Source organism: Fundulus heteroclitus, chromosome 24, assembly GCF_011125445.2.
Source record: "Fundulus heteroclitus isolate FHET01 chromosome 24, MU-UCD_Fhet_4.1, whole genome shotgun sequence".
NCBI classification, from domain to species: domain Eukaryota; kingdom Metazoa; phylum Chordata; class Actinopteri; order Cyprinodontiformes; family Fundulidae; genus Fundulus; species Fundulus heteroclitus.
The window spans coordinates 18,720,583-18,739,446 of record NC_046384.1 but is presented as its reverse complement, the minus strand read 5'-3'; the positions used below and the strand labels follow the sequence as shown (position 1 = coordinate 18,739,446).

General features: G+C 46.8%; 1 protein-coding gene across 5 annotated transcripts in view; it reads left to right on the top strand.

Annotated features, from left to right (window-relative positions):
* Positions 1–18,864, top strand: part of nbeal1 (neurobeachin-like 1) — a 46,502-nt gene that overhangs the window by 23,782 nt on the left and 3,856 nt on the right. For all 5 annotated transcript variants that reach the window (XM_012850532.3, XM_021309518.2, XM_012850531.3 and 2 more), the window contains 36 exons: positions 844–929; positions 1,152–1,241; positions 1,322–1,499; positions 1,583–1,716; positions 3,673–3,832; positions 3,921–4,023; positions 4,096–4,255; positions 4,881–5,039; positions 5,111–5,270; positions 5,367–5,455; positions 5,520–6,113; positions 7,645–7,820; positions 7,909–8,197; positions 8,269–8,577; positions 8,658–8,807; positions 8,887–9,044; positions 11,326–11,450; positions 11,632–11,758; positions 11,860–12,008; positions 12,098–12,231; positions 12,324–12,425; positions 13,772–13,867; positions 13,950–14,074; positions 14,163–14,303; positions 14,389–14,519; positions 14,608–14,717; positions 14,790–14,907; positions 15,093–15,190; positions 15,299–15,415; positions 15,504–15,593; positions 15,802–15,911; positions 16,036–16,208; positions 17,285–17,379; positions 17,495–17,611; positions 18,437–18,598; positions 18,690–18,838. In XM_012850532.3, coding sequence (XP_012705986.2) covers positions 844–929; positions 1,152–1,241; positions 1,322–1,499; positions 1,583–1,716; positions 3,673–3,832; positions 3,921–4,023; positions 4,096–4,255; positions 4,881–5,039; positions 5,111–5,270; positions 5,367–5,455; positions 5,520–6,113; positions 7,645–7,820; positions 7,909–8,197; positions 8,269–8,577; positions 8,658–8,807; positions 8,887–9,044; positions 11,326–11,450; positions 11,632–11,758; positions 11,860–12,008; positions 12,098–12,231; positions 12,324–12,425; positions 13,772–13,867; positions 13,950–14,074; positions 14,163–14,303; positions 14,389–14,519; positions 14,608–14,717; positions 14,790–14,907; positions 15,093–15,190; positions 15,299–15,415; positions 15,504–15,593; positions 15,802–15,911; positions 16,036–16,208; positions 17,285–17,379; positions 17,495–17,611; positions 18,437–18,598; positions 18,690–18,838 — 5,464 coding nt within the window. The remainder of the gene's footprint in view (positions 1–843; positions 930–1,151; positions 1,242–1,321; positions 1,500–1,582; positions 1,717–3,672; positions 3,833–3,920; positions 4,024–4,095; positions 4,256–4,880; positions 5,040–5,110; positions 5,271–5,366; positions 5,456–5,519; positions 6,114–7,644; positions 7,821–7,908; positions 8,198–8,268; positions 8,578–8,657; positions 8,808–8,886; positions 9,045–11,325; positions 11,451–11,631; positions 11,759–11,859; positions 12,009–12,097; positions 12,232–12,323; positions 12,426–13,771; positions 13,868–13,949; positions 14,075–14,162; positions 14,304–14,388; positions 14,520–14,607; positions 14,718–14,789; positions 14,908–15,092; positions 15,191–15,298; positions 15,416–15,503; positions 15,594–15,801; positions 15,912–16,035; positions 16,209–17,284; positions 17,380–17,494; positions 17,612–18,436; positions 18,599–18,689; positions 18,839–18,864) is intronic.

Here is an 18,864-nt window from a genome sequence, read left to right as displayed (position 1 = left end):
GAAAAGTCAGAATTCTAAGATTAAAATCTGACTTTAATCCCAGAATTCTGAGAAAAAAATCAGAATTCTGACTTTTTTCCCTCAGATTTCTGACTTTAATCCTAGAATTCTGAGATTAAAGTCAGAATTCTGAATTTAATTTCAGAATTCTGAGAAAAAAGTCAGAATTGAATAGACTTTTTTTTGTTTTGAATGGCCCTAATCCTGTTCCGTACACACACCCATTCTTTCTTCCTTGTGGAGTGACTGTGGCTCAGTAGCAAGAGTAGAAGGTTGTTGGTTCAATTCCACCTTTTTCCAGTCCCATGTCAAAGTGCTCCACTATGCAAGGCACTTAACCCAAAGTTGAATGTGTATGAATGAGTGGACTTCTTTTTCTTCCTTTGTCTTTCCTTCTTTCCTCCATTGTGTTCTAAATTTTTACCAATCATTCTTGTGTCCTTCCTTCCTTCCTCATTCCTTGTTGTTTCCTTGTTCCCTCCATGTGTCTTCCTTCCATCCATCCATCCATCCATCCATCCATCCATCCATCCATCCATCCATCCATCCATCCATCCATCCATCCATCCATCTATCCATCCATCCATCCAGTGTCTGATTTTTCCTGGTTCCACCCGCTGCAGGAATACCAACTATAAATTCACGGCGTATTTTAAATGTTAAAATAAACAAAAAGACCTGAGAACTTTGAAAAGTTGGATTTGAATGATCTTGAATTTTGAGTAATAATCCGACGGAGAAAAGGAGTAGGGACTCCTGAGTGGGGGGACTGGGTTGACAACAACTGTTAACAGGAACACCAGAGGATTATTGTAACTTTCTCCTTTTTTTTTCTCCTTTTAGGTCCTAACTGCGTCTCTCCATTTAAGGCCCAGGAATCAGAACTCGGTGACATTTCAGCCAAGCTGCTGTTGCATTACTCCCCCAAGGTGATTGGTTCACCGCTTCCCTCTCGAGTCCCCAAATAATCTTCCAGCTTATTGCAAATCCTGGGGTTACATTAGTTTGTTCAAGTGAAAGTGCAGATTCATCATGTTGTTTATTAGGAGAGGGGGAAGTCAGCGAATAAACTTTAAAAAATCACACAATAACGTTTCATTTTGGACGTAAGGTACCAAACATTTAACTGAGCGTTCCCTCTCTGCCGACAGGCCTGTAGAAATCCCATCTGTCTCGACCTTTCTCCAAACATGCTCCACGGGCGTCTCACTGGGAACAAAGTGGTCAACTGGGATATAAAGGTCAGTGCGGCAAACTGTGTTAACAGAGGAATTCTTCAAAGGGTCACAAAAGCTTCAAGTCTGCCTTTTTCTGGCGACAGGATATGATCAACTGTGTCGGTGGGCTGCCGGTGCTATTCCCACTGCTGGAGCAGCTGTCCTCCGTGAGCCCCGAGCAGCAGGGCGCCGACCCTGCGGCCGCGTCAGACTTCATCACGCCAGATGTGTGCACACCAGCCGACGGGGACTGGGTCATCCTTCCATCTAGCAGAGCTTCAGGTCCGTTCCGCCGCAGTCCGCGTAATGACGTCGGCGCTTTGCGACCCTGTTGACAAAACCGCTTTTTTTCTTCTCCATCCCAGAGGCGCGCCTGGAGAAGAACCTGGTGGCCACTTTCCTTTTGGTGCTGAAGCATTTCCTGCAGAGGCACCCGATCAACCAGGAGAACCTGCTCCACTCGCACGGCGTGGGGACGCTGGGAGTCCTGCTGCAAAAGGTCGCTGCACAACAATTGGGTTTACACACTAACAACGTTCCCACTGGGAAGTGTCCAAACATGAAATCATGCTGTCTTCTGCAAAGCATCTTTTCATAGAATCCAATTCGGTCCAAATTAATTTCAGATCCATCTGAGTCATTCCAGTACAATTCATGCAGCCAGATTCAGATCCAGTTCAATCCACTTATGTTACACGAGATTCACATTCAGTCGCTCATTTGATGCGGGTTGTGATTTATCTGAGGAATAAACATGGCTGCATGGCCTCATCCTTGGCAAGCATGTGGCGACAGTGGAGAGCAGCCGCTGCCTCTCCACAGGAAGAATTCCCCTGCAGGACCACACTGCAAAAAGGGAACTAAAAGTAAGTCAAATATTCTTGAAATGAGTGTATTTATCCTTGATTTGAGCAGCTAAATAAGATTATTTGCCAATTGAATTAGTATCTTTACCCCAAAAATAAGATAATTAGATGTCGTGCTCTCGAAATAAGACGATGGATTGTTCCTATTTTAAGTGCAAAAATCTTATTTCACTGGCAAATAATCTTATAATCAAATTGCCGCTCAATTCAAAGAAAAAATACACTAACTTCAAGAACATTTTACTCACCTTTAGTTCCCTCTTTGCAGTGCAGGCTCAGACCGAGCGTCCACATGCTGCGACCAGCTGCAGGTTGAAAGGACCGTAAGGAAACGGCTAAAACACCAAATTACCGGGCCAGGAGTTTATTTTCTGTAGGAAAGTAAAACAAATAGAGTCCATAAGTTCCCTGTTTGCAACAACTGAGTCAGTGGCTCTGTCCTTGAAAGAGACACAGCTAAACAGAAGAAGCACAGGGTCAGGCGTACTCTCTATGAATAACAAAAAGTACGGCAGTATAGCTGCATCGATGGTACCGTCTGGGAAGGAGACACTGAGGGAGTAGTACTGATCCAGAACCACTGGCTCCTTTTTCCTTCTATGTAGAAGAAAAACAAAGATGGCAGCAATACCCCCATCACTGGCTTCATTTTAGACAGAGGCATATCTATGCACAGGAGCACTGAGCCAGGAGTCCTTTCTATGTGGGGGTAAAAAACCGAGAAAGAGTACACAGGTTTATGTGATTTGATTTGAATTGTATTGTAATAACAAGCATTAAAGTTATTTGTGGAAAATAAGATGGAAACCCTTTTGTTAAATTTAACATGTAAGAGGCCCGTGCTTTGTTAGCAATGAAACAGCAGCCCTGCAGGAGTTTTGCTAACGACGTTAACAAAGCTTACAGTTCAAGCAGTTTATCAAATAGTTCTTTGCTTCAGCAGGAATGTGGATTAACGCTTTGTGTGGGGATGTGAAACAGAGCCAGGGTTGGGAACGGCAGGAAGAATGCCCTGTTAGCTTCTCCATATTGGACTTCTGTAGCTCAAGGAGTGCAACAATCAGTCTAAAGTAAAACGAAACCTTCTCCTTTAGAGCTGTAACAATTCACATTTTCATCCCTTCAGGTTTTTCTTCCTTTTTGTCCGCGTTCCCATTTAAGTCTCAACTCCCTGGTCGCGTCTGTCCTTTGTTTGCCATAATTGCCTCTGCATTTATTTGTTCAGCGCGGGGATATGAGCTCGTCTCTAAGTATTGTCGCTGTGGGAAAATAAAAGCCTCCGCAGAGACGGGGAGAAAATTGAAATGCCTTGCATGTGGTGAGCGCTATTCTCGGCAAAGTGACCACGCCCGGCAGCTGGTAAAGAGCCAAATCAAACACCGATCTCCTGCGTGCTCCTTATCTGCTTTTGGAGTCAGTCTGGGTTTCCCGTGGCCTTATAAAGCCCTCTGGTGCTGTAGGTGCTCCTCGTTGCGTCTCTAATGGGCCATTTTCTTATCGTCTTTGCAATCTGGACGCGGAGCCATCAGTTTCAGCCAGCGTGCGCAGATTGAAGCTAACGCTCCTGGTTTTGTCCCGCTCGGCTGCAGCTTCCCGCAGGTGTCGTGGACGTCAGCGTGCTGGTGGCCGTGCAGCTGCTGATCGAGCAGGTGAGCTGCGAGAAGAACCCGGCCCTGCTGCAGCAGATCCACACACATCTGCTCTTCAACTTCAACATCTGGAACAAAGGAGATTTCCCCCTGCGCATCGGTGAGCCCAGGATGTCGGTGTTGTCTCACCCGCTCCGGGGGAGGAGGTGCTCCTGATTTAGGTTTATTTTTTTTTCTTTGCCCCCAAGGTCACATCCAGTACATGTCCACCGTCATCAAGGACGACAGGAAGCAGTTCAGGAAGAGATACGGAGTTCAGTTTCTGCTGGACACCATGCGCCTCTATTACGGGTACGTCGCAGGAGTTTAGACGTCTCTGCTTTCCGTCTAGAAAACCTCATGGCCGCCCGCTTTGTGCTGCAGGAAGAACGCGAGCAGGGAGAACGAGCTGAGCGAGGACGACGTCCGCACCGTCCGCGCTTCTCTCTGCGGCCTCATCAAGTATTACATCAGCAAGGGCATGTCGCAGGAGGAGATGCACAGCATCCTGGGATACATCGCGGCAATCGGCGACGAAGACCAGGTGAGTTTACGGCACTAAAGAAATCATTTATTCAGACTTCTAAGAGCGTTTCTACCTTGTGAGGAAAACCACAAACTTCCGTTGAAGTAATTTTGGGAAGGGGCGAAAATACTGGTTAGCTGATTGGCCTATGTTGGTGATAGACGGGCCAAATAAACCAATCAGATCAACGAAGCATATGACGTTCTAACAGCGACGACGAAAACACAACCACAAAACCACAAACTTTCCAGCAGAGCTTTTTACATATTTTACCCTCAAGAAGCCGTAAAATGCATTTTAAGTTTTTAAGTAACTTTCCCCTGATATGGATCTCAATTAGATTATAATGGAATGTTACATTTATTTCATTATTTCAAAAAGTGAAACCTTTGCACAGATTCATTACACACACGGGTTTGTGTTAATTTTGATGATTTTGGCTAAAAGACTAAAACAAAAAAAGCATAAGAACGAAAAAGCTTTTTATTTTAAAGCTCTATTTGCGACCTGGTCACCATCCACCAGACTTTTACCAGGAATATTTAATAAAAATCAAACAGGTCTTGCTGAGCCTTGCAGAAAGTCGTACGCAATGCGATTCCTGCGCAGTGGTTTAGCAGCTGTGCTCGTGTCCATTTTGCAGCTCTGTGGCCTCCTGGAAATGTTGCTCAGCCTCCTGCAGAGCAGCCCGGCCAAAGACCAGCTCTATCTGCTCCTCTTTGAGCCCGCGGCAGCAGACTCCTGCTACACGCTTCTGCTCAACAACAAGCACTCAGACAGGCTGAGGGAGCTCGTCTTCAAGGTGAGCGCCTGCCGACTCTAAACCCGGGGTGGGCGGGTTTGTAGCCGAGCGCTAATCTGTCTCCCGTGCAGCTGTTCGAGCGGATGCTGCGCTGCGACCGGGTTTACGAGAGGAACAAGCAGCGGCTGCGCCTGAGGGAGGCCGGTTACAGCGGGCTGTCGCTCGTCTTCTCCGAGCTCCACATCACGCCCTCGCTGATCCGCTGTCTCCTCAATCAGATCCTCCACACAGGTCTGTGTTCGCTCCTCCGCTCGGCCGGAGCCGTCGGTCAACCAGGGTTTCGCACGCCGAACTGTAAAAAAGCTTCTCCGTTGAAACAAACCGCAGATCCGGTGGTGAGCTACAAGGACCTGATGGCTCTGGTGCAGCTGACACACCGGGCCGGACCTAGCGTGCGCCTGATTGTCTGCAAGCGGGTAAGTTTGTTAACGACACTGACGTGTGTGTGCAGGCTGAGCCCCTTACCTCACCTGTCTGCAGGTGTACCAGCTGCTGCAGTCCCAACAGGACGCCGCCAGCCAGATAGCAAAGCAGCAGTGCTGGCAGGACACCCTCGTGCGGCTGTACCTGCGGGGCGAGGGCTCCCTCACCCTGCGTGGCTCCGACACGGCCAGCGCCTGCAGCCTGGACTTCAACCGAAACGGCGGCCACCGCCTGGAGCTGCCGCTGGACAGGCGGGCGCGGGCAGGCAGCGCCGGCCGCCTGGACCGGCTGGAGGACGACCGGGTCAGCGTGGGAGACGCGCGCTCCGTGGACAGCCTGGAGAACGGCGACGTCATCTCGCTGCTGGACACGCCCTCCTCCTCTGCGTCCACCGAGCCGCAGCCTCCGGTCCGGCCGTGGGCGCTGGGCAAATCCGGGGGCCTGACGTTGGATCTGTCGCGCGTTCAAGGCTACGAGGGCGGCGAGAGCGGCGGCCAGACGCCCGGGAGCATGCCCAGTACGCCTTCTCCGCTGGAGGCGAAGCCGCTCCCCGGGAACTCCGGGGATAAAGACGCAACGTCTTCTTTGACTGAAGACAGCTTCCTGTTTAGCGACAACATCTCGCTGGGAGAATCCTTCAGCAACGCCGAGGTGAGATCAGACAGCTTTAGATTCATTCTTTGACATTTTTAGACTTTAAATCAGCCACAGGTTGTTCTAATTTCTGTTTCTGATCCTTGAAATGACACGTGATCACCTGAGCTGTAAATCTCTGCTGCTCCTCCAGAGTAGCCCTTCAGTAGCCATTTCCCTGATTAATGCTGCCCTCGTTTCAGCTCTCAGTTTAGGTGGAGCGCCACCTCAGGGTTGCAGTTGTGCCGTATCATTTATCTGGATGGAGCAGGGCTCTAGGAGACGTTCAAACGTTGAGATATTGTTTTACAACCCAGCTTCTCGCTAACGTGTCTGTTGTGTGCGCTGCTGACTGCCTGGAGCTTCTGACACAGCAAATCAGGTTGAGTTGTGTTAAATGCACTGCCTTGTCTAAATGACTCTGGCTCTATGAAGGCATCTTCAACTCCACGGCGATAAGCAAACGGTAGCCGTCCTGATAGCTGCTTGTCTGCTTGCTCGGGAGGAGCAACAGGTCTAAAGTCATTGAGGACTGATGGCTGGAACAGTGCAGGAGGTCTTCTCCAACACTGGAACCTTCTCCTTGGTTAGGCTAAGGTTGCAGAGGTGCTGTAGAATCCCAGAGAGCTGCTCTGCACAGACCTTTGAGGCTCTGGAGTGGACAAACCTGGACCTGCAGCCCTATTGTGGTTCAGTCTCAATAGGCAAAAGCCTCAGCTTCCTGCTACCTTCATCCTCACAGGTTGCCTTTGAAAAAGATCCTTACATTCTGAGCAGAGAGAAACCTGACTGCGATCTGATTTGCCAAGAGGAGTTCTTTCCTCAGAAGTGTTTGGGTCCGTGACATTTGCATGAAACGAATCCAGTTTTGTTTTCTCTAGGAAAGCAGGTGACAAACCGTTGGAACGTTATAAGTGTAGCAGAGGGTGAGGCTTAGCCAAAAGCACCAGATATCACCACAGACTCATTGAGGTTAATGTGTCTGAAGCTTGACAACGGAGCTGATGACATCACATGCAGTGTGATGGTGGAATGTAAACTGTTGCCACAATAACACCGGTGAATTCTGGGTAAATAACACCTTCAATGTGCCAGTGTGACGACGTCATCAAAAGGCATCAATCTGACGCCGTTTGTTTTTCTAAGAAACCTGTGAGGCCTTCTCAGAATGCAAATACTCACCACACTGTTCAGATTATGCATGTATATAATGTAAAAACATTTAAAAAAAGAAGGTTTCTTTGTCCTTCTGCTGCGCTGTGTTTGTAACGTAACGTGTGGAAAAAAGTTCAGGGAGTGCGACTAAACAGCAGGAGCTTCCATCACAGTGAATGAAATGTCTCCGCTTCCTCAGGGAGTCCCCCTTTCATCTGCGCCCTTTGGGCATTTCAGTAGCTCTCCGGTTGCCGGTGGAGGGGAAGACCGCCCGTCCGTTCCCTCTGTGGGATTCTGGGCTTTAAAGCCTTCGGCGTCGTTTCCCGCCGTAGCTGTGCAACATTTACCAACGTACTGCAAAATAAATGCATGTTTGTGTCACATCGCCCTCTAGAGGGCAGAGGAGGAGCTGTGCAGCATGCTGCTGGAGATCGTCCTGAGTGTGATGTGGCGAGGAGTCGAGGGCTCCGATGACGCCGCCTGGCTGGAACGGGGCCAGGTCTTCTCAGCCCTCACCAAACTGGGGACCGCCAACGAGCTGCTGCTTCCCGTCGACCAGATCAAGCTCAGGTCAGCACCCATGTCCAGGAAAACCCAGACTGAATACTTTTCGATTGGAAAATCTCTCCCAACTGTTTTTTTTTTTTTTGTTCTCCAGCCTATTTGAGCGCATGCTAGAGCTGGCTGTGGCGGACAACCGGGAGGCCTCGGCCGCTTCGCTGCCGCAACACACCGAGAACGCGGTGCGCCTGCTGCACATCGTGCAGGACTTCCTCCAGGCGGAGGGTCTGGTCAACCCGGCGCTGTGGACAGACCAGGTGCTAGAAGAGACCGTGACGCTGATGGACTGCCTCATGGTGTGGTACTCCGCTGGAACCCAGTGGTTACAGCTCTCCCAAGTAGGACTGAGACTCCTGATGGGCTTCATGGCCCAGGAGGACACTGAAGTGAGTTTTTTTTTCCTTCGTATTTTGTGTAAAGGGTTTTCCCAAACAGCAATTTAACGCGTCTTTCTCAGGTGTGTGCTATGGCCTCGGCCAAGCTCAACGGCATCCTGCAAACCAAAGAGGTGTCCAACCAGGACGAGGCCTGCTACCTGCTGGGGAAGTTGGAGGGGATCCTGCGGCGCTCCATCCAGGAGCAGAGCGAGGAGACCTACACTTTCCTGGTCCCCGTGCTGCGGACGCTGCTCTCCAAAGTCCACCGCCTCCTCTACATGGAGTTGCACCTGCCTCAGCTGCCCGACACCAACGGAAGCCCGTCTTTCTTTGAAGACTTCAAGCTGTATTGCAACTCGCCCGAGTGGCGCGTCTACCTCGACAAATATGTACGACGTTCAGATTCTCTGTCGCTGACGATGTTATGTCTTGTGAAATAAACGAAAATCTACATTTTTAACTGTTCCAGATCATTCCATACATGAAGCAGTATGAAATCGAGATGTTCAGTCAGGGTCACGAAACCATGGCTCTGTACTGGAAGGAGTGCTACGAAGCCTTCATGGTCAGCTTGCACAAGAGGGAAAGGGAGAGGGGCGAGAGTAAGATCCGCTTCCAGGTGAGCCGACCGCCCAGCGACACGGTAGGAACCACTCGGTCCCGCTCACAAACTCAGCGGCTCTCTTTCTCCGTGCCAGGAACACTTTGTGGAGCCGTTCTCCCGCCGCAGCCGGCAGGAGAACCTGCGCTACAACAACATGTTGAAGCAGCAGCACAGCCAGAACAACGCCACCCTCAGGCAGTGGAAGGCGGCGCGACGGGGTCTGGTGTGCGAAAGGGGTCCGTGGGCCGACAGGTGTGTTAGCCCCTGATTTTTTTTTTTCCTCCTTATTGCTCCATTATATGAGCTGCTTTTCAGGGTAACACCAACCAGAGTTATGTGCTTGTTTCTGATCTCTGGCTTTTGTTCAGCAATTGACGTGAGGTTTTATTGGCTGATTCCGATTTCCATTTAATTAAGATCATATAGGCCGAAATAAGAAGAGCACTAAACATGTTTTGTACTTTTCCTACCTTGATCAATCATTTGCTTACAGGACTGTCTCAGAAAATTAGATTTTCTGAGACGGTCCTGTCTCAGAAAATCTAATTTCTGTAATGCAATTAAAAAACATGAAATGTCATACATTCTGGATTCATTACAATTCAACTGAAATATCACAAGCCTTTTATTGTTTTAATATCGCTGATTATGGCTTACAGCTGAAGAAAACTCAAAAATCCTATCTCAAAATATTAGAATATTTCCTCAGACCAAGTAAAAAAAAAAAAAAATTATAACAGCAAAACTAAATCAAACATTTGAAAATGTCCATTAATGCACTCAGTACTTGGTTGGGAATCCTTTTGCACAGATTACTGCATCAATGCGGCGTGGCATGGAGGCAATCAGCCTGTGGCATTGCTGAGGTGTTATGGATGCCCAGGATGCTTCAATAGCGGCCTTTAGCTCATTTGCATTGTTGGCTCTGGTGTCTTTCAGCTTCTTCTTCACAATACCCCACAAATTCTCTATGGGGTTCAGGTCAGGGGAATTGGCAGGCCAATCAAGGACAGTAATGCCATGGTCAGTACACCAGTTACTGTGAGAATCTGATGTCGTCTCTTAACCACTACCATACTTGTGATTTAGTTTACTGAACCAAGCTGAGTGTTTTCAAGGCTCAGGAAACCCTGCAGTGTTTCGAGTTAATTAGACGATTCAAGTGATTAGTTGAATAGCCTACTAGTATACTTTTTCACGATATTCTAATATTTTGAGATAGGATATTTGGGTTTCTTAAGCTGTAAGCCATAATCAGCGATATTAAAACAATAAAAGGCTTGCGATATTTCAGTTGATTTGTAATGAATCCAGAATGTATGACATTTCATGTTTTTTAATTGCATTACAGAAAATAAAGAACTTTATCACAATATTCTAATTTTCTGAGACAGTCCTGTATATTCAGAGCTAAAGTGAGGTCACAGCCTGTTGCTAACGTGGGAGTGTAGTTATTTTGAAACTTGATTTGAGTAAATTTTTAAAACAAATACTAATTACAGAATGATTAAACTGCTAGCATCTAGAGTAGATGTTAGGAATTAATATAGGGTATGTTGGCAGTCCTACATAGCACATGTTATTGATCTATCATGTATTGGTAAACTAGCATGTGTTAGCATTAAGCGTGGCATATGTTAGCCTCTTTCATCAGTCATTTCCATCCTCCAAACACTACCTCTGGGCAATGAGGAGTTACAAATGAGTTTTTCAGGAATAAGGCTGGCAGAGCATGACGTCAGCAGTACGCATAAAATCTGTGCTGGAACTCTCCCTGTGCTATTGTTTTCAAATCTGTCATGGTGGGCGAACTCAGGGTGGCGATGCTGTTGTTAGTCTTTTTATTTTTTACGCTCTAAAAACCTGCAACCGATTGGTCACACAAACTTAACGTCTAATCTTCCCCCTAATTTTTCGCTGGACCTCTGTGAGCAACATCACGCGTGAACACTGAGGCTACACCAGTAATTACAAAAATACTTTCTTTTAGATTACTTAGTTTAGATACAACTAATTTAACCCGATTACATGGAAAAAGACAAATTATTTTTTTTATGAGCTGTATATTATGTTTTATGTCAGAGTAGGGGTCCTGCTAAGTAAGATCTGAGAATGTTTTTGAAAAAGACCATTTTGAGCCAACATTGGTCATATTAGCTATCTAGCATTTGAAACGGCATAGCAAATATTGACGATTGAGCATATATTGGCTTTTAGCGCAGGTAGTGGGGCTAGCATTTGTGAAAGACTTGACTCTGAGGTTTCCAAAAGCCTGTGAGTATTTCCCAGTCCGGCATGCTCCATGAGAGACAGAGATTAAAATCTCAAAAAGGAAAGAGAGCAGCGTTTCTGAACTCTGCCTGGCCTTCCTGTTATCTGCTGAAAGTCTCGCTCTCTCTGCCCGTGTGAGCTGTATCAGCACAGTTTTCAAAACGCACAGTTTCTGTGATTGCCAAAGCTTTTAGCTAAACCTGTAGACAAAAGTTGCCTTTCGAGAATATCATGAGGGCATTTCTGAACTTTATTCCAACAGACAACAAGATGAGATGCACTGGAGAGTGTCCAGCGCAGAGAACTTCTCCAGAATGAGGCTGAAGCTCGTGCGCAATTACAACTTTGACCCTCACCGGGAGGCCAGTGCTCTGAGAGACAACCTGGGTACGACAGCGTCCTCTAAATTTCCTCTATAACTGAAACTGTTATGATCTCTTAAGGGTCTATTTCTATTATTGTCCTCAACAAGCGTGTTTTTTATTTTTGTCATGTTACATTCGTCTCTGCGCCCTGTCCGGATGCACTCCTCAGGTTTCATCCCATCGTTTCTCTCTCACCCACTCAGGTGTCCAACAGCAGCGTGTGAATCCCGAGTCTCTGCTGCTGGAGGCTGTGAAGCAAGTCAAAGTCAGCGACCTGGAAGACGACATCCTGGAGCTGCCGGAGGACGACCCTGCGGCCGCCAGCAACCCGTCAGATGAATAGCCTAACAATTTTCTGAATCACAACGTTTAGTAAAAAGCAAATGGTCTTTTTTTGTAACGGTCTCCTGTTCTTCCGCTGTGTGCTGCAGGGCTGAAGCAGAGGAGGTGGGTCAAAAGGAGAAAATGGTGTTGTTGGAGGACTGTGAGCTGGTGACGGTGGTGGACGTTGTCCCAGGCCGCCTGGAGCTCACCACTCATCACATCTACTTCTATGACAGCAGCCAGGAGAAGGAGGAGGGTAAGGAGGCTGTATATGATAAAACTAATTACCGTATTGCCTTAATCTTCCAATTTTTGTCTTATTTTTCCTTTTTTTTTTTGTTAAAGGAGTGGGCCATGACTTCAAATGGCCCCTTTCACAGATCCGGGAGGTCCACCTGCGGCGATATAACCTGCGTCGCTCAGCCCTTGAAATCTTCCTCATTGACCAGACCAATTATTTCCTTAACTTCAAAAAGGAGGTAATAAGCTATTATAGTCAGGACGGGTGTACTGGTCCTTTTCTTTTTAATCTTATTGAAGTTGGTTTTTTTTTTATTATTATTATTACCAGGTGAGGAACAAAGTCTACAGCCGCATGCTGCTGCTGCGATCGCTCAGCCTTTATGGGACCCGTTCACCTCAGGAGCTCCTGAAAGCCTCTGGACTCACACAGGTTAAAAGACAGTCCATTTCAGTTCAATGTGTTTTTTTCTCATTTTATATGCCACCCTTTTTGCAACAGATTCACTTCTTATCCTCTAGTACAGCAATATAGGTACAGTCTAAACATATCAGCACATTTAGAGGAATTCCACGTAGTCCAGTTCAGGAAAGAGATGTAAACCATATAAAGAGGCGCTGGGCCTGAAGTGCATTCTATTGAAAGAAAACAAAAGATTACGTCGTGTTAATGGCAGCACTGTCAATAGGTTTCTCCAGGAAACGGCTGCAGCTAGAGCCGGAACAGCTCGGCAACAAGAACCGTCTTTGCCTAGAAAAAAAGACGTACACAAGTTAATGGCACCATTCAGAAAAGAGATACAGCTGAACAGAGAGGCTTAGAGCCAGAAGTACTTTTTTTTTATGGAGAAAAGTACTTCTAACCTGACAGATAACTCATGTAATTAGGAAGTGAGATAAGAATTAACAAAATGATAAATGTCTAATCTAATAAACAAAGCTGTACCATCATGTAAGGCTGCACAATATTAGAGAAACATTCTTCTCTCGCTTTCACCCCCTCTGTGACCGTTAACACTTTGGCAGACTCTGTCCAACAGGCTACGCATTACATCAACACGTAAAGTTTAAGTTTGTAACACTTGGATCGTGTTAGCCTATATTCATTGCACTCCAAACCGTCCTTGGCGATATGAATACTGCACACACCGACCGATATGTTCACAATCATTTGTCCTGCTTCACTAGTAACCTGGTGTCTCTGCATTTGGGGCCACTGCGGGCCCCACCAGATGTCGCCGTGGCGCTCTGTGTTCGTGATAATCAGTGGGACAGGATCGTTCTTTATAGAGTAATATTGTAAAAATAAAATTCTGTTAGAGACATTTGTGTCTATATATCTAAGTCTGCCAGAAAACTGACAAGCTTAAAAGACTAAATCCTCTTGCGGCGCCTTGATATTGGGGCCAGCCCACCAACGTTTGTTTAGATAATGAACATCTGAAATTGCGGCGCGCATGCTAACACGCTCTCAGTGGACGGCCATGGGGCACAAATATTAGGGCCCCAAGCTCAGATCGTCCAATCAAAATACCTAAATTATATTAAGCTTATATAAAATGGATTTTCTAGCGTTGTTTTTTGCTAATTTATCTGTTTAAAATTGATCAGTCAGGTTGTATGCATCACATAAAAATTGGTCGTTGCTAGTAGGTGTTGAGTTTTTCTGCCCAACTTATCAGAGACGCCACGGCTAGTAACTCAATCAGAATCACATAAAACACTTTGCAAGACTCATTTACTGTTCTTTAATTTTTCTTAATTTTCATTCCGCTGCAGAAATGGGTGAACCGAGACATTTCCAACTTTGACTACTTGATGCAGCTCAACACGATCGCAGGCAGAACGTACAACGACCTCTCCCAATACCCAGTGGTATGTCCAGTGCTGAACACGTGGCAGGCAGCAGGATGGTTGATATCTGAGGGTTTGTTTTTTTATGTGCGTGTTTGTCCAGTTTCCCTGGATTCTAGCCGACTACAGTTCAGAAGAGCTGGACCTCTCTGACCCGCGAGTATTCAGGGACCTGTCCAAGCCGGTGGCGGTGCAGAACGAGCGCAACGCCAAAGCAGTCAGAGAGAAGTACTCTTCATTTTCCTCCTGAGTATCATCCTCAGAACCATGAAGCGGTAGAGTTGTAAAGTCGGGCCCCTCACCGTGTGCTCCCCAGGTACGAAAGCTTTGAGGACCCAACAGGCACTATAGACCGATTCCATTACGGCACCCACTACTCCAACGCCGCCGGAGTGATGCACTACATGGTCCGAGTGGAGCCCTTCACCTCCCTGCACATCCAGCTGCAGAGCGGAAGGTGAGGACGCTTCGTTTTGTCCGCGCTCTTTTCCCCCCCCGCCGACGCTTCAGCGCATTGACAGCAGCACGCCGTCTCACGGCAGGTTCGACTGCGCCGACCGCCAGTTCCACTCCATCCCAGCGACGTGGCAGACCCTCATGGACAACCCCAACGACGTCAAGGAGCTCATCCCGGAGTTCTTCTACTTCCCTGAATTTCTGGAGAACCAAAACGGTGAGGAACGTTGTGAATATTTGCTAAATTCCTCCCTTTTTATATTCTTTATTTAACCTGTTTTTTTTTTTTTTACCACCCTCGTCAGATTTTGATCTGGGCCGCCTGCAGCTCTCTAAGGAGAGGGTAACTGATGTCGTTCTGCCTAAATGGGCCAAATCCCCGGAGGACTTCATCTACAAGCACCGCAAAGCTCTGGTGAGGCCCGGTTGAACTCTCGCTGGTGTAGCCCAGCTGCAGACAGATGTTCATGCGCGTTTTCTGCAACAGGAATCAGAACACGTCTCAGCCCACCTCCACGAGTGGATCGATCTGATCTTCGGCTACAAACAGAGGGGCCCCGCAGCCGTGGAGGCTCTCAACGTCTTTTACTACTGCACTTACGAAGGTAAAGCACCGTCTGTCCCTCCATCCGGTCGGGACTGAGCGCTCTTTAAAGTCGGTGTGGAAAAGTGTTGAATTTGCAAAACAAAAAAAAGGTTTAGGATCCATTTAAATAGTTTTCTCCAGATGGTTTCAGTAGGACTTCTGGTGTGATCAGCTGTATTTATTTGAAGCTTTTTGTGCTTGCAGGGGCTGTGGACCTGGACGCAATCACTGACGAAAAGGAGCGAAAGGCCGTCGAAGGCATGATCAGCAACTTTGGTCAGACCCCCTGCCAGTTGCTTAAGGTGAAGACCGTCTCCCGACGCCCAATGTCTGCAATCCATTGAAACAAATGCAGGGACCTGCAGTGTCCTCGCTGATGAGTCTCATCCGGTCTGTGTTTCGGGCTTTAGGAGCCGCATCCGGTCCGCCTGTCTCAGGAGGAGGTGGAGAAGAGGAAGGCTCAGCAGGACTCCAGTCCTCTCAACATGTTCGAACACCTCAGCGATCTCAAGTCCTTCTTTGTTGAGGTATTTCCAATCCCCTGTCCTTCCCCCCAGTAACGATGATTAAAAGAGCTTTTCTCACACGTCCAACGTCTGGCCCCACACGCTGCAGGGCATCAGTGACAACGTGCCGCTGGTTAAAGCCGTCGTGCCAAAGAACCAGTCCCATTCATTTATCACCCAGGGAAGCCCCGACACGATGGTGAGCCCGGACGCTTTGCCTTGATTCTTCCACTTTCTGCCTCGTTTTCCTTCCACTACTTTGTGTTTGTCTCTTACATAAAATGCATTTTAAATGATAAAGGTTCTGAGTTATAAGTAGTTTTTTTTTTTTTTGTAATGACTCAGTCATGCTGACATAAAAAGTGATTTTTTTTTTTTTTTTTTTTTTTTTTTTGTGGCACCTCCAGGTGACGGTGAGTCAGAACTGCCTGGTGGGGACCCATGGGTGGCTGCCTTACAATAAGAACATCTCCAACTACTTCACCTTCATCAAGGACCCCACCGTGTCCAATGCCAAGTGAGAATGCTGCTCCTCTTACGCCTAGAGCTGTGTTTTAGACAGTAACCACGGTCTCCTGTGGAGAATCAAATCCTGCTAATGTCGTCATCTTTTTCTTTTCTCTTTTTAAATCTTCCTCTAGAACCCAGCGTCTCCTGTCCGGGCCCTTCGCCCCCGGCGTGGACCTAGCAGCAGGTCTGTTTGTCGTCTCCCACGACGGGAAGCTGCTCTTCAGCGGTGGACACTGGGACAACAGCCTTCGGGTCACCTCGCTGGTCAAGGGCAAGACCGTGGGGCAGCACATCCGACACATGGGTAGAGCAGCTGTGTGAAACCATTACCTTATTTATTCAGACTGTAGGGCGCACTTAAAATCCTTAAATTTTCTCAGAAATTGATGGTGCGCCGTATATATGATTAAAGTTGTGCTTACGGAGCGATTTTATGTGGGACAATGCGCTCAAACATCTGTTATAAGGTGTAAATACGACTGGTTAGCAACAAAGCCGCTCCACTCAATGGATATCCGGAGTATTACGGTACACTGTGTCACTACCTGATCGGACCCCTGAGCTGTCTACCAGACTGCCTGACTATAATGTCTAAACTATTCAATTCACTTTTATTTATATAGCGCCAATTCATGAAACATGTCATCTTGAGGCACCTTACAAAGTCAAAATCAATCAGATTATACAGATTGGTCAAAAATTTCCTATATAAGGGAAACCAGTTGATTGCATCAAAGTCCCGACAAGCAGCATTCACTCCTGGAGAAGCGTAGAGCCACAGGAAGAGTCGTCTGCATTGTACATGGCTTTGCTGCAATCCCTCATACTGAGCAAGCATGGAGCGACAGTGGAAAGAAAAACCACCAGCAGAACCGGGCTCAGTATGAACGGTCATCTGCCTCGACCGACTGACCGACCAACTAGAAGTGCGTTCATGTTAGGCAGTGGGATGCACTGCAAAAAGGGAACTAAAAGTAAGTAGAATTATCTTGAAATCAGTTTATTTTTCCTTGATTTGAGCAGCTAAATAATTTGCCAATGGAATGAGTATTTTTACCCCTAAAATAAGATAATTGGATATCATGCAGTTGACGGAGATGAATTGCTCTAATTTTCGTAAGTGCAAAAATCTTATTACATTGGCAAATAGTCTTATTTACTTAAATCAACGAAAAACACACTAATTTCAAGAAAATGTTACTTACTTTTAGTTCTCTTTTTGCAGTGCAGAGTGATATTAAGCACTTGGGAAGAATATTTAATGCTCATTGTAATCTGGTGCGCCTTAGGTCTGAAAAATACAGTAGTGTGTGTTTCTTTTTTGCCTTGAGTCTTCTTTAATGTTTTGTTTGTGATATTTTTTTTTTTTTTATCCATCAGATGTGGTGACCTGCTTATCAACAGACCACTGCGGCATCCACCTGATCTCTGGCTCCAGAGACACAACCTGCATGGTGTGGCAGGTTCTGCAGCAGGTCGGAGCAGCCAGGGGTCTTACTTGCATACAAGAATAAAAACGATACGGTTCACATGGTAAAAGTTTGTTCATATTGGGCTTTTTTTTTTTTTTTTTCTTCTTCTTTGTAAAAGGGTGGAGCTCCTGTTGGTCTGTCTCCCAAACCTATCCAGGTGCTGTATGGGCACACGGATGAGGTGGTCAGCGTGGCCATCAGCACGGAGCTGGATATGGCTGTGTCTGGATCAAGAGTAAGACCTCCGTTACTTTTGTGGTGCTGCCAAACTAGTGGTGTGATGTGATTCAGCAAATACGGCGTATTATTGGTACGCAGGCTGAGTATCACACTGCAAAAACGGATGTAAGAATAAGTAGAAATGTTCTTAAAAGTAGTGTTTTTGTCCTAGATTTGAGCAGATAAATAAGATTATCTGCCAATGGAATGAGTATTTTGACCCCTAAAATAAGATAATTAGGTATACTACTCTTGAGATAAGATGATGGAGGTAAATTGTTCCTATTTTAAGTGCAGAAATCTTCTTCTATTGGCAGATCATCTTATTTACCTGCTCAAATCAAGGAAAAATACACAAATTTTAAGAACATTTTACTTATTTTTAGTTCCGTTTTTGCAGTGCACAACCTATTGCAGCATGATTAAGCTGAGTTCAATTATTTTAGAGTCATAGACCTCATAATTTAGTCTGAAAGATGAGTTCCTTATGTGTCTATAGATTAATTTCTGTCTCATAAATGGAGATTTCTGGTATCATTTTTTTTAATTAAGGCCTCATTTAGTTCTACAGATAAGAATTAGAGGAAGAATAATCAACAATCAAGAACCAAATCTATTATTAGTTATTGGGGATATAAAAAGGAAGATGACCATATTAGGAACCTGACTTGATTCATCGGTTTTCAGTCAAAGCTTGAGCTCCCTCTACAGACTCTCTGCAGCATTATGGTCCATCTATCATCATGCATCCGTCCTGCAGCCTTAGCAAAAAAAAAAAAAAACACCCTGAAAAATGCTGATTGCGTCATGTGTTTCGTGTGCTGCTCCTTTTTGCCTCCAGGACGGCACGGTCATCATCCACACCGTCCGCCGAGGTCAGTACATGCGCTGCCTGCGGCCCCCGTGTGACAGCTCCCTGCCGCTGTCCGTCCTCCACCTGGCCGTGTCCTGGGAGGGTCACCTGCTGGTCCACACGTGTCTGGAGGGCAAGGCCTCGCTCAAAGTAAACGCGCCGGGCCGTCCCCCGTTCACCAGCGTGCGGCGCCAAAGATGCGTGAAGCGCGGCGTGACGCGTGTCTTTGCTTCCTTTCCAGGACAAGAACACGCTGCACCTGTACTCTGTAAACGGGAAGCACCTCTGCAGCGAGCGGCTGAAGGAGCAGGTGACGGACATGTGTGTTTCAGGGGAGTATGTCGTCATGGGCAGCGAGCAGGGCTACCTGTGCATCCGGGATCTCTACAGGTGAGCAACCCAGCCGCCGTCGTCTT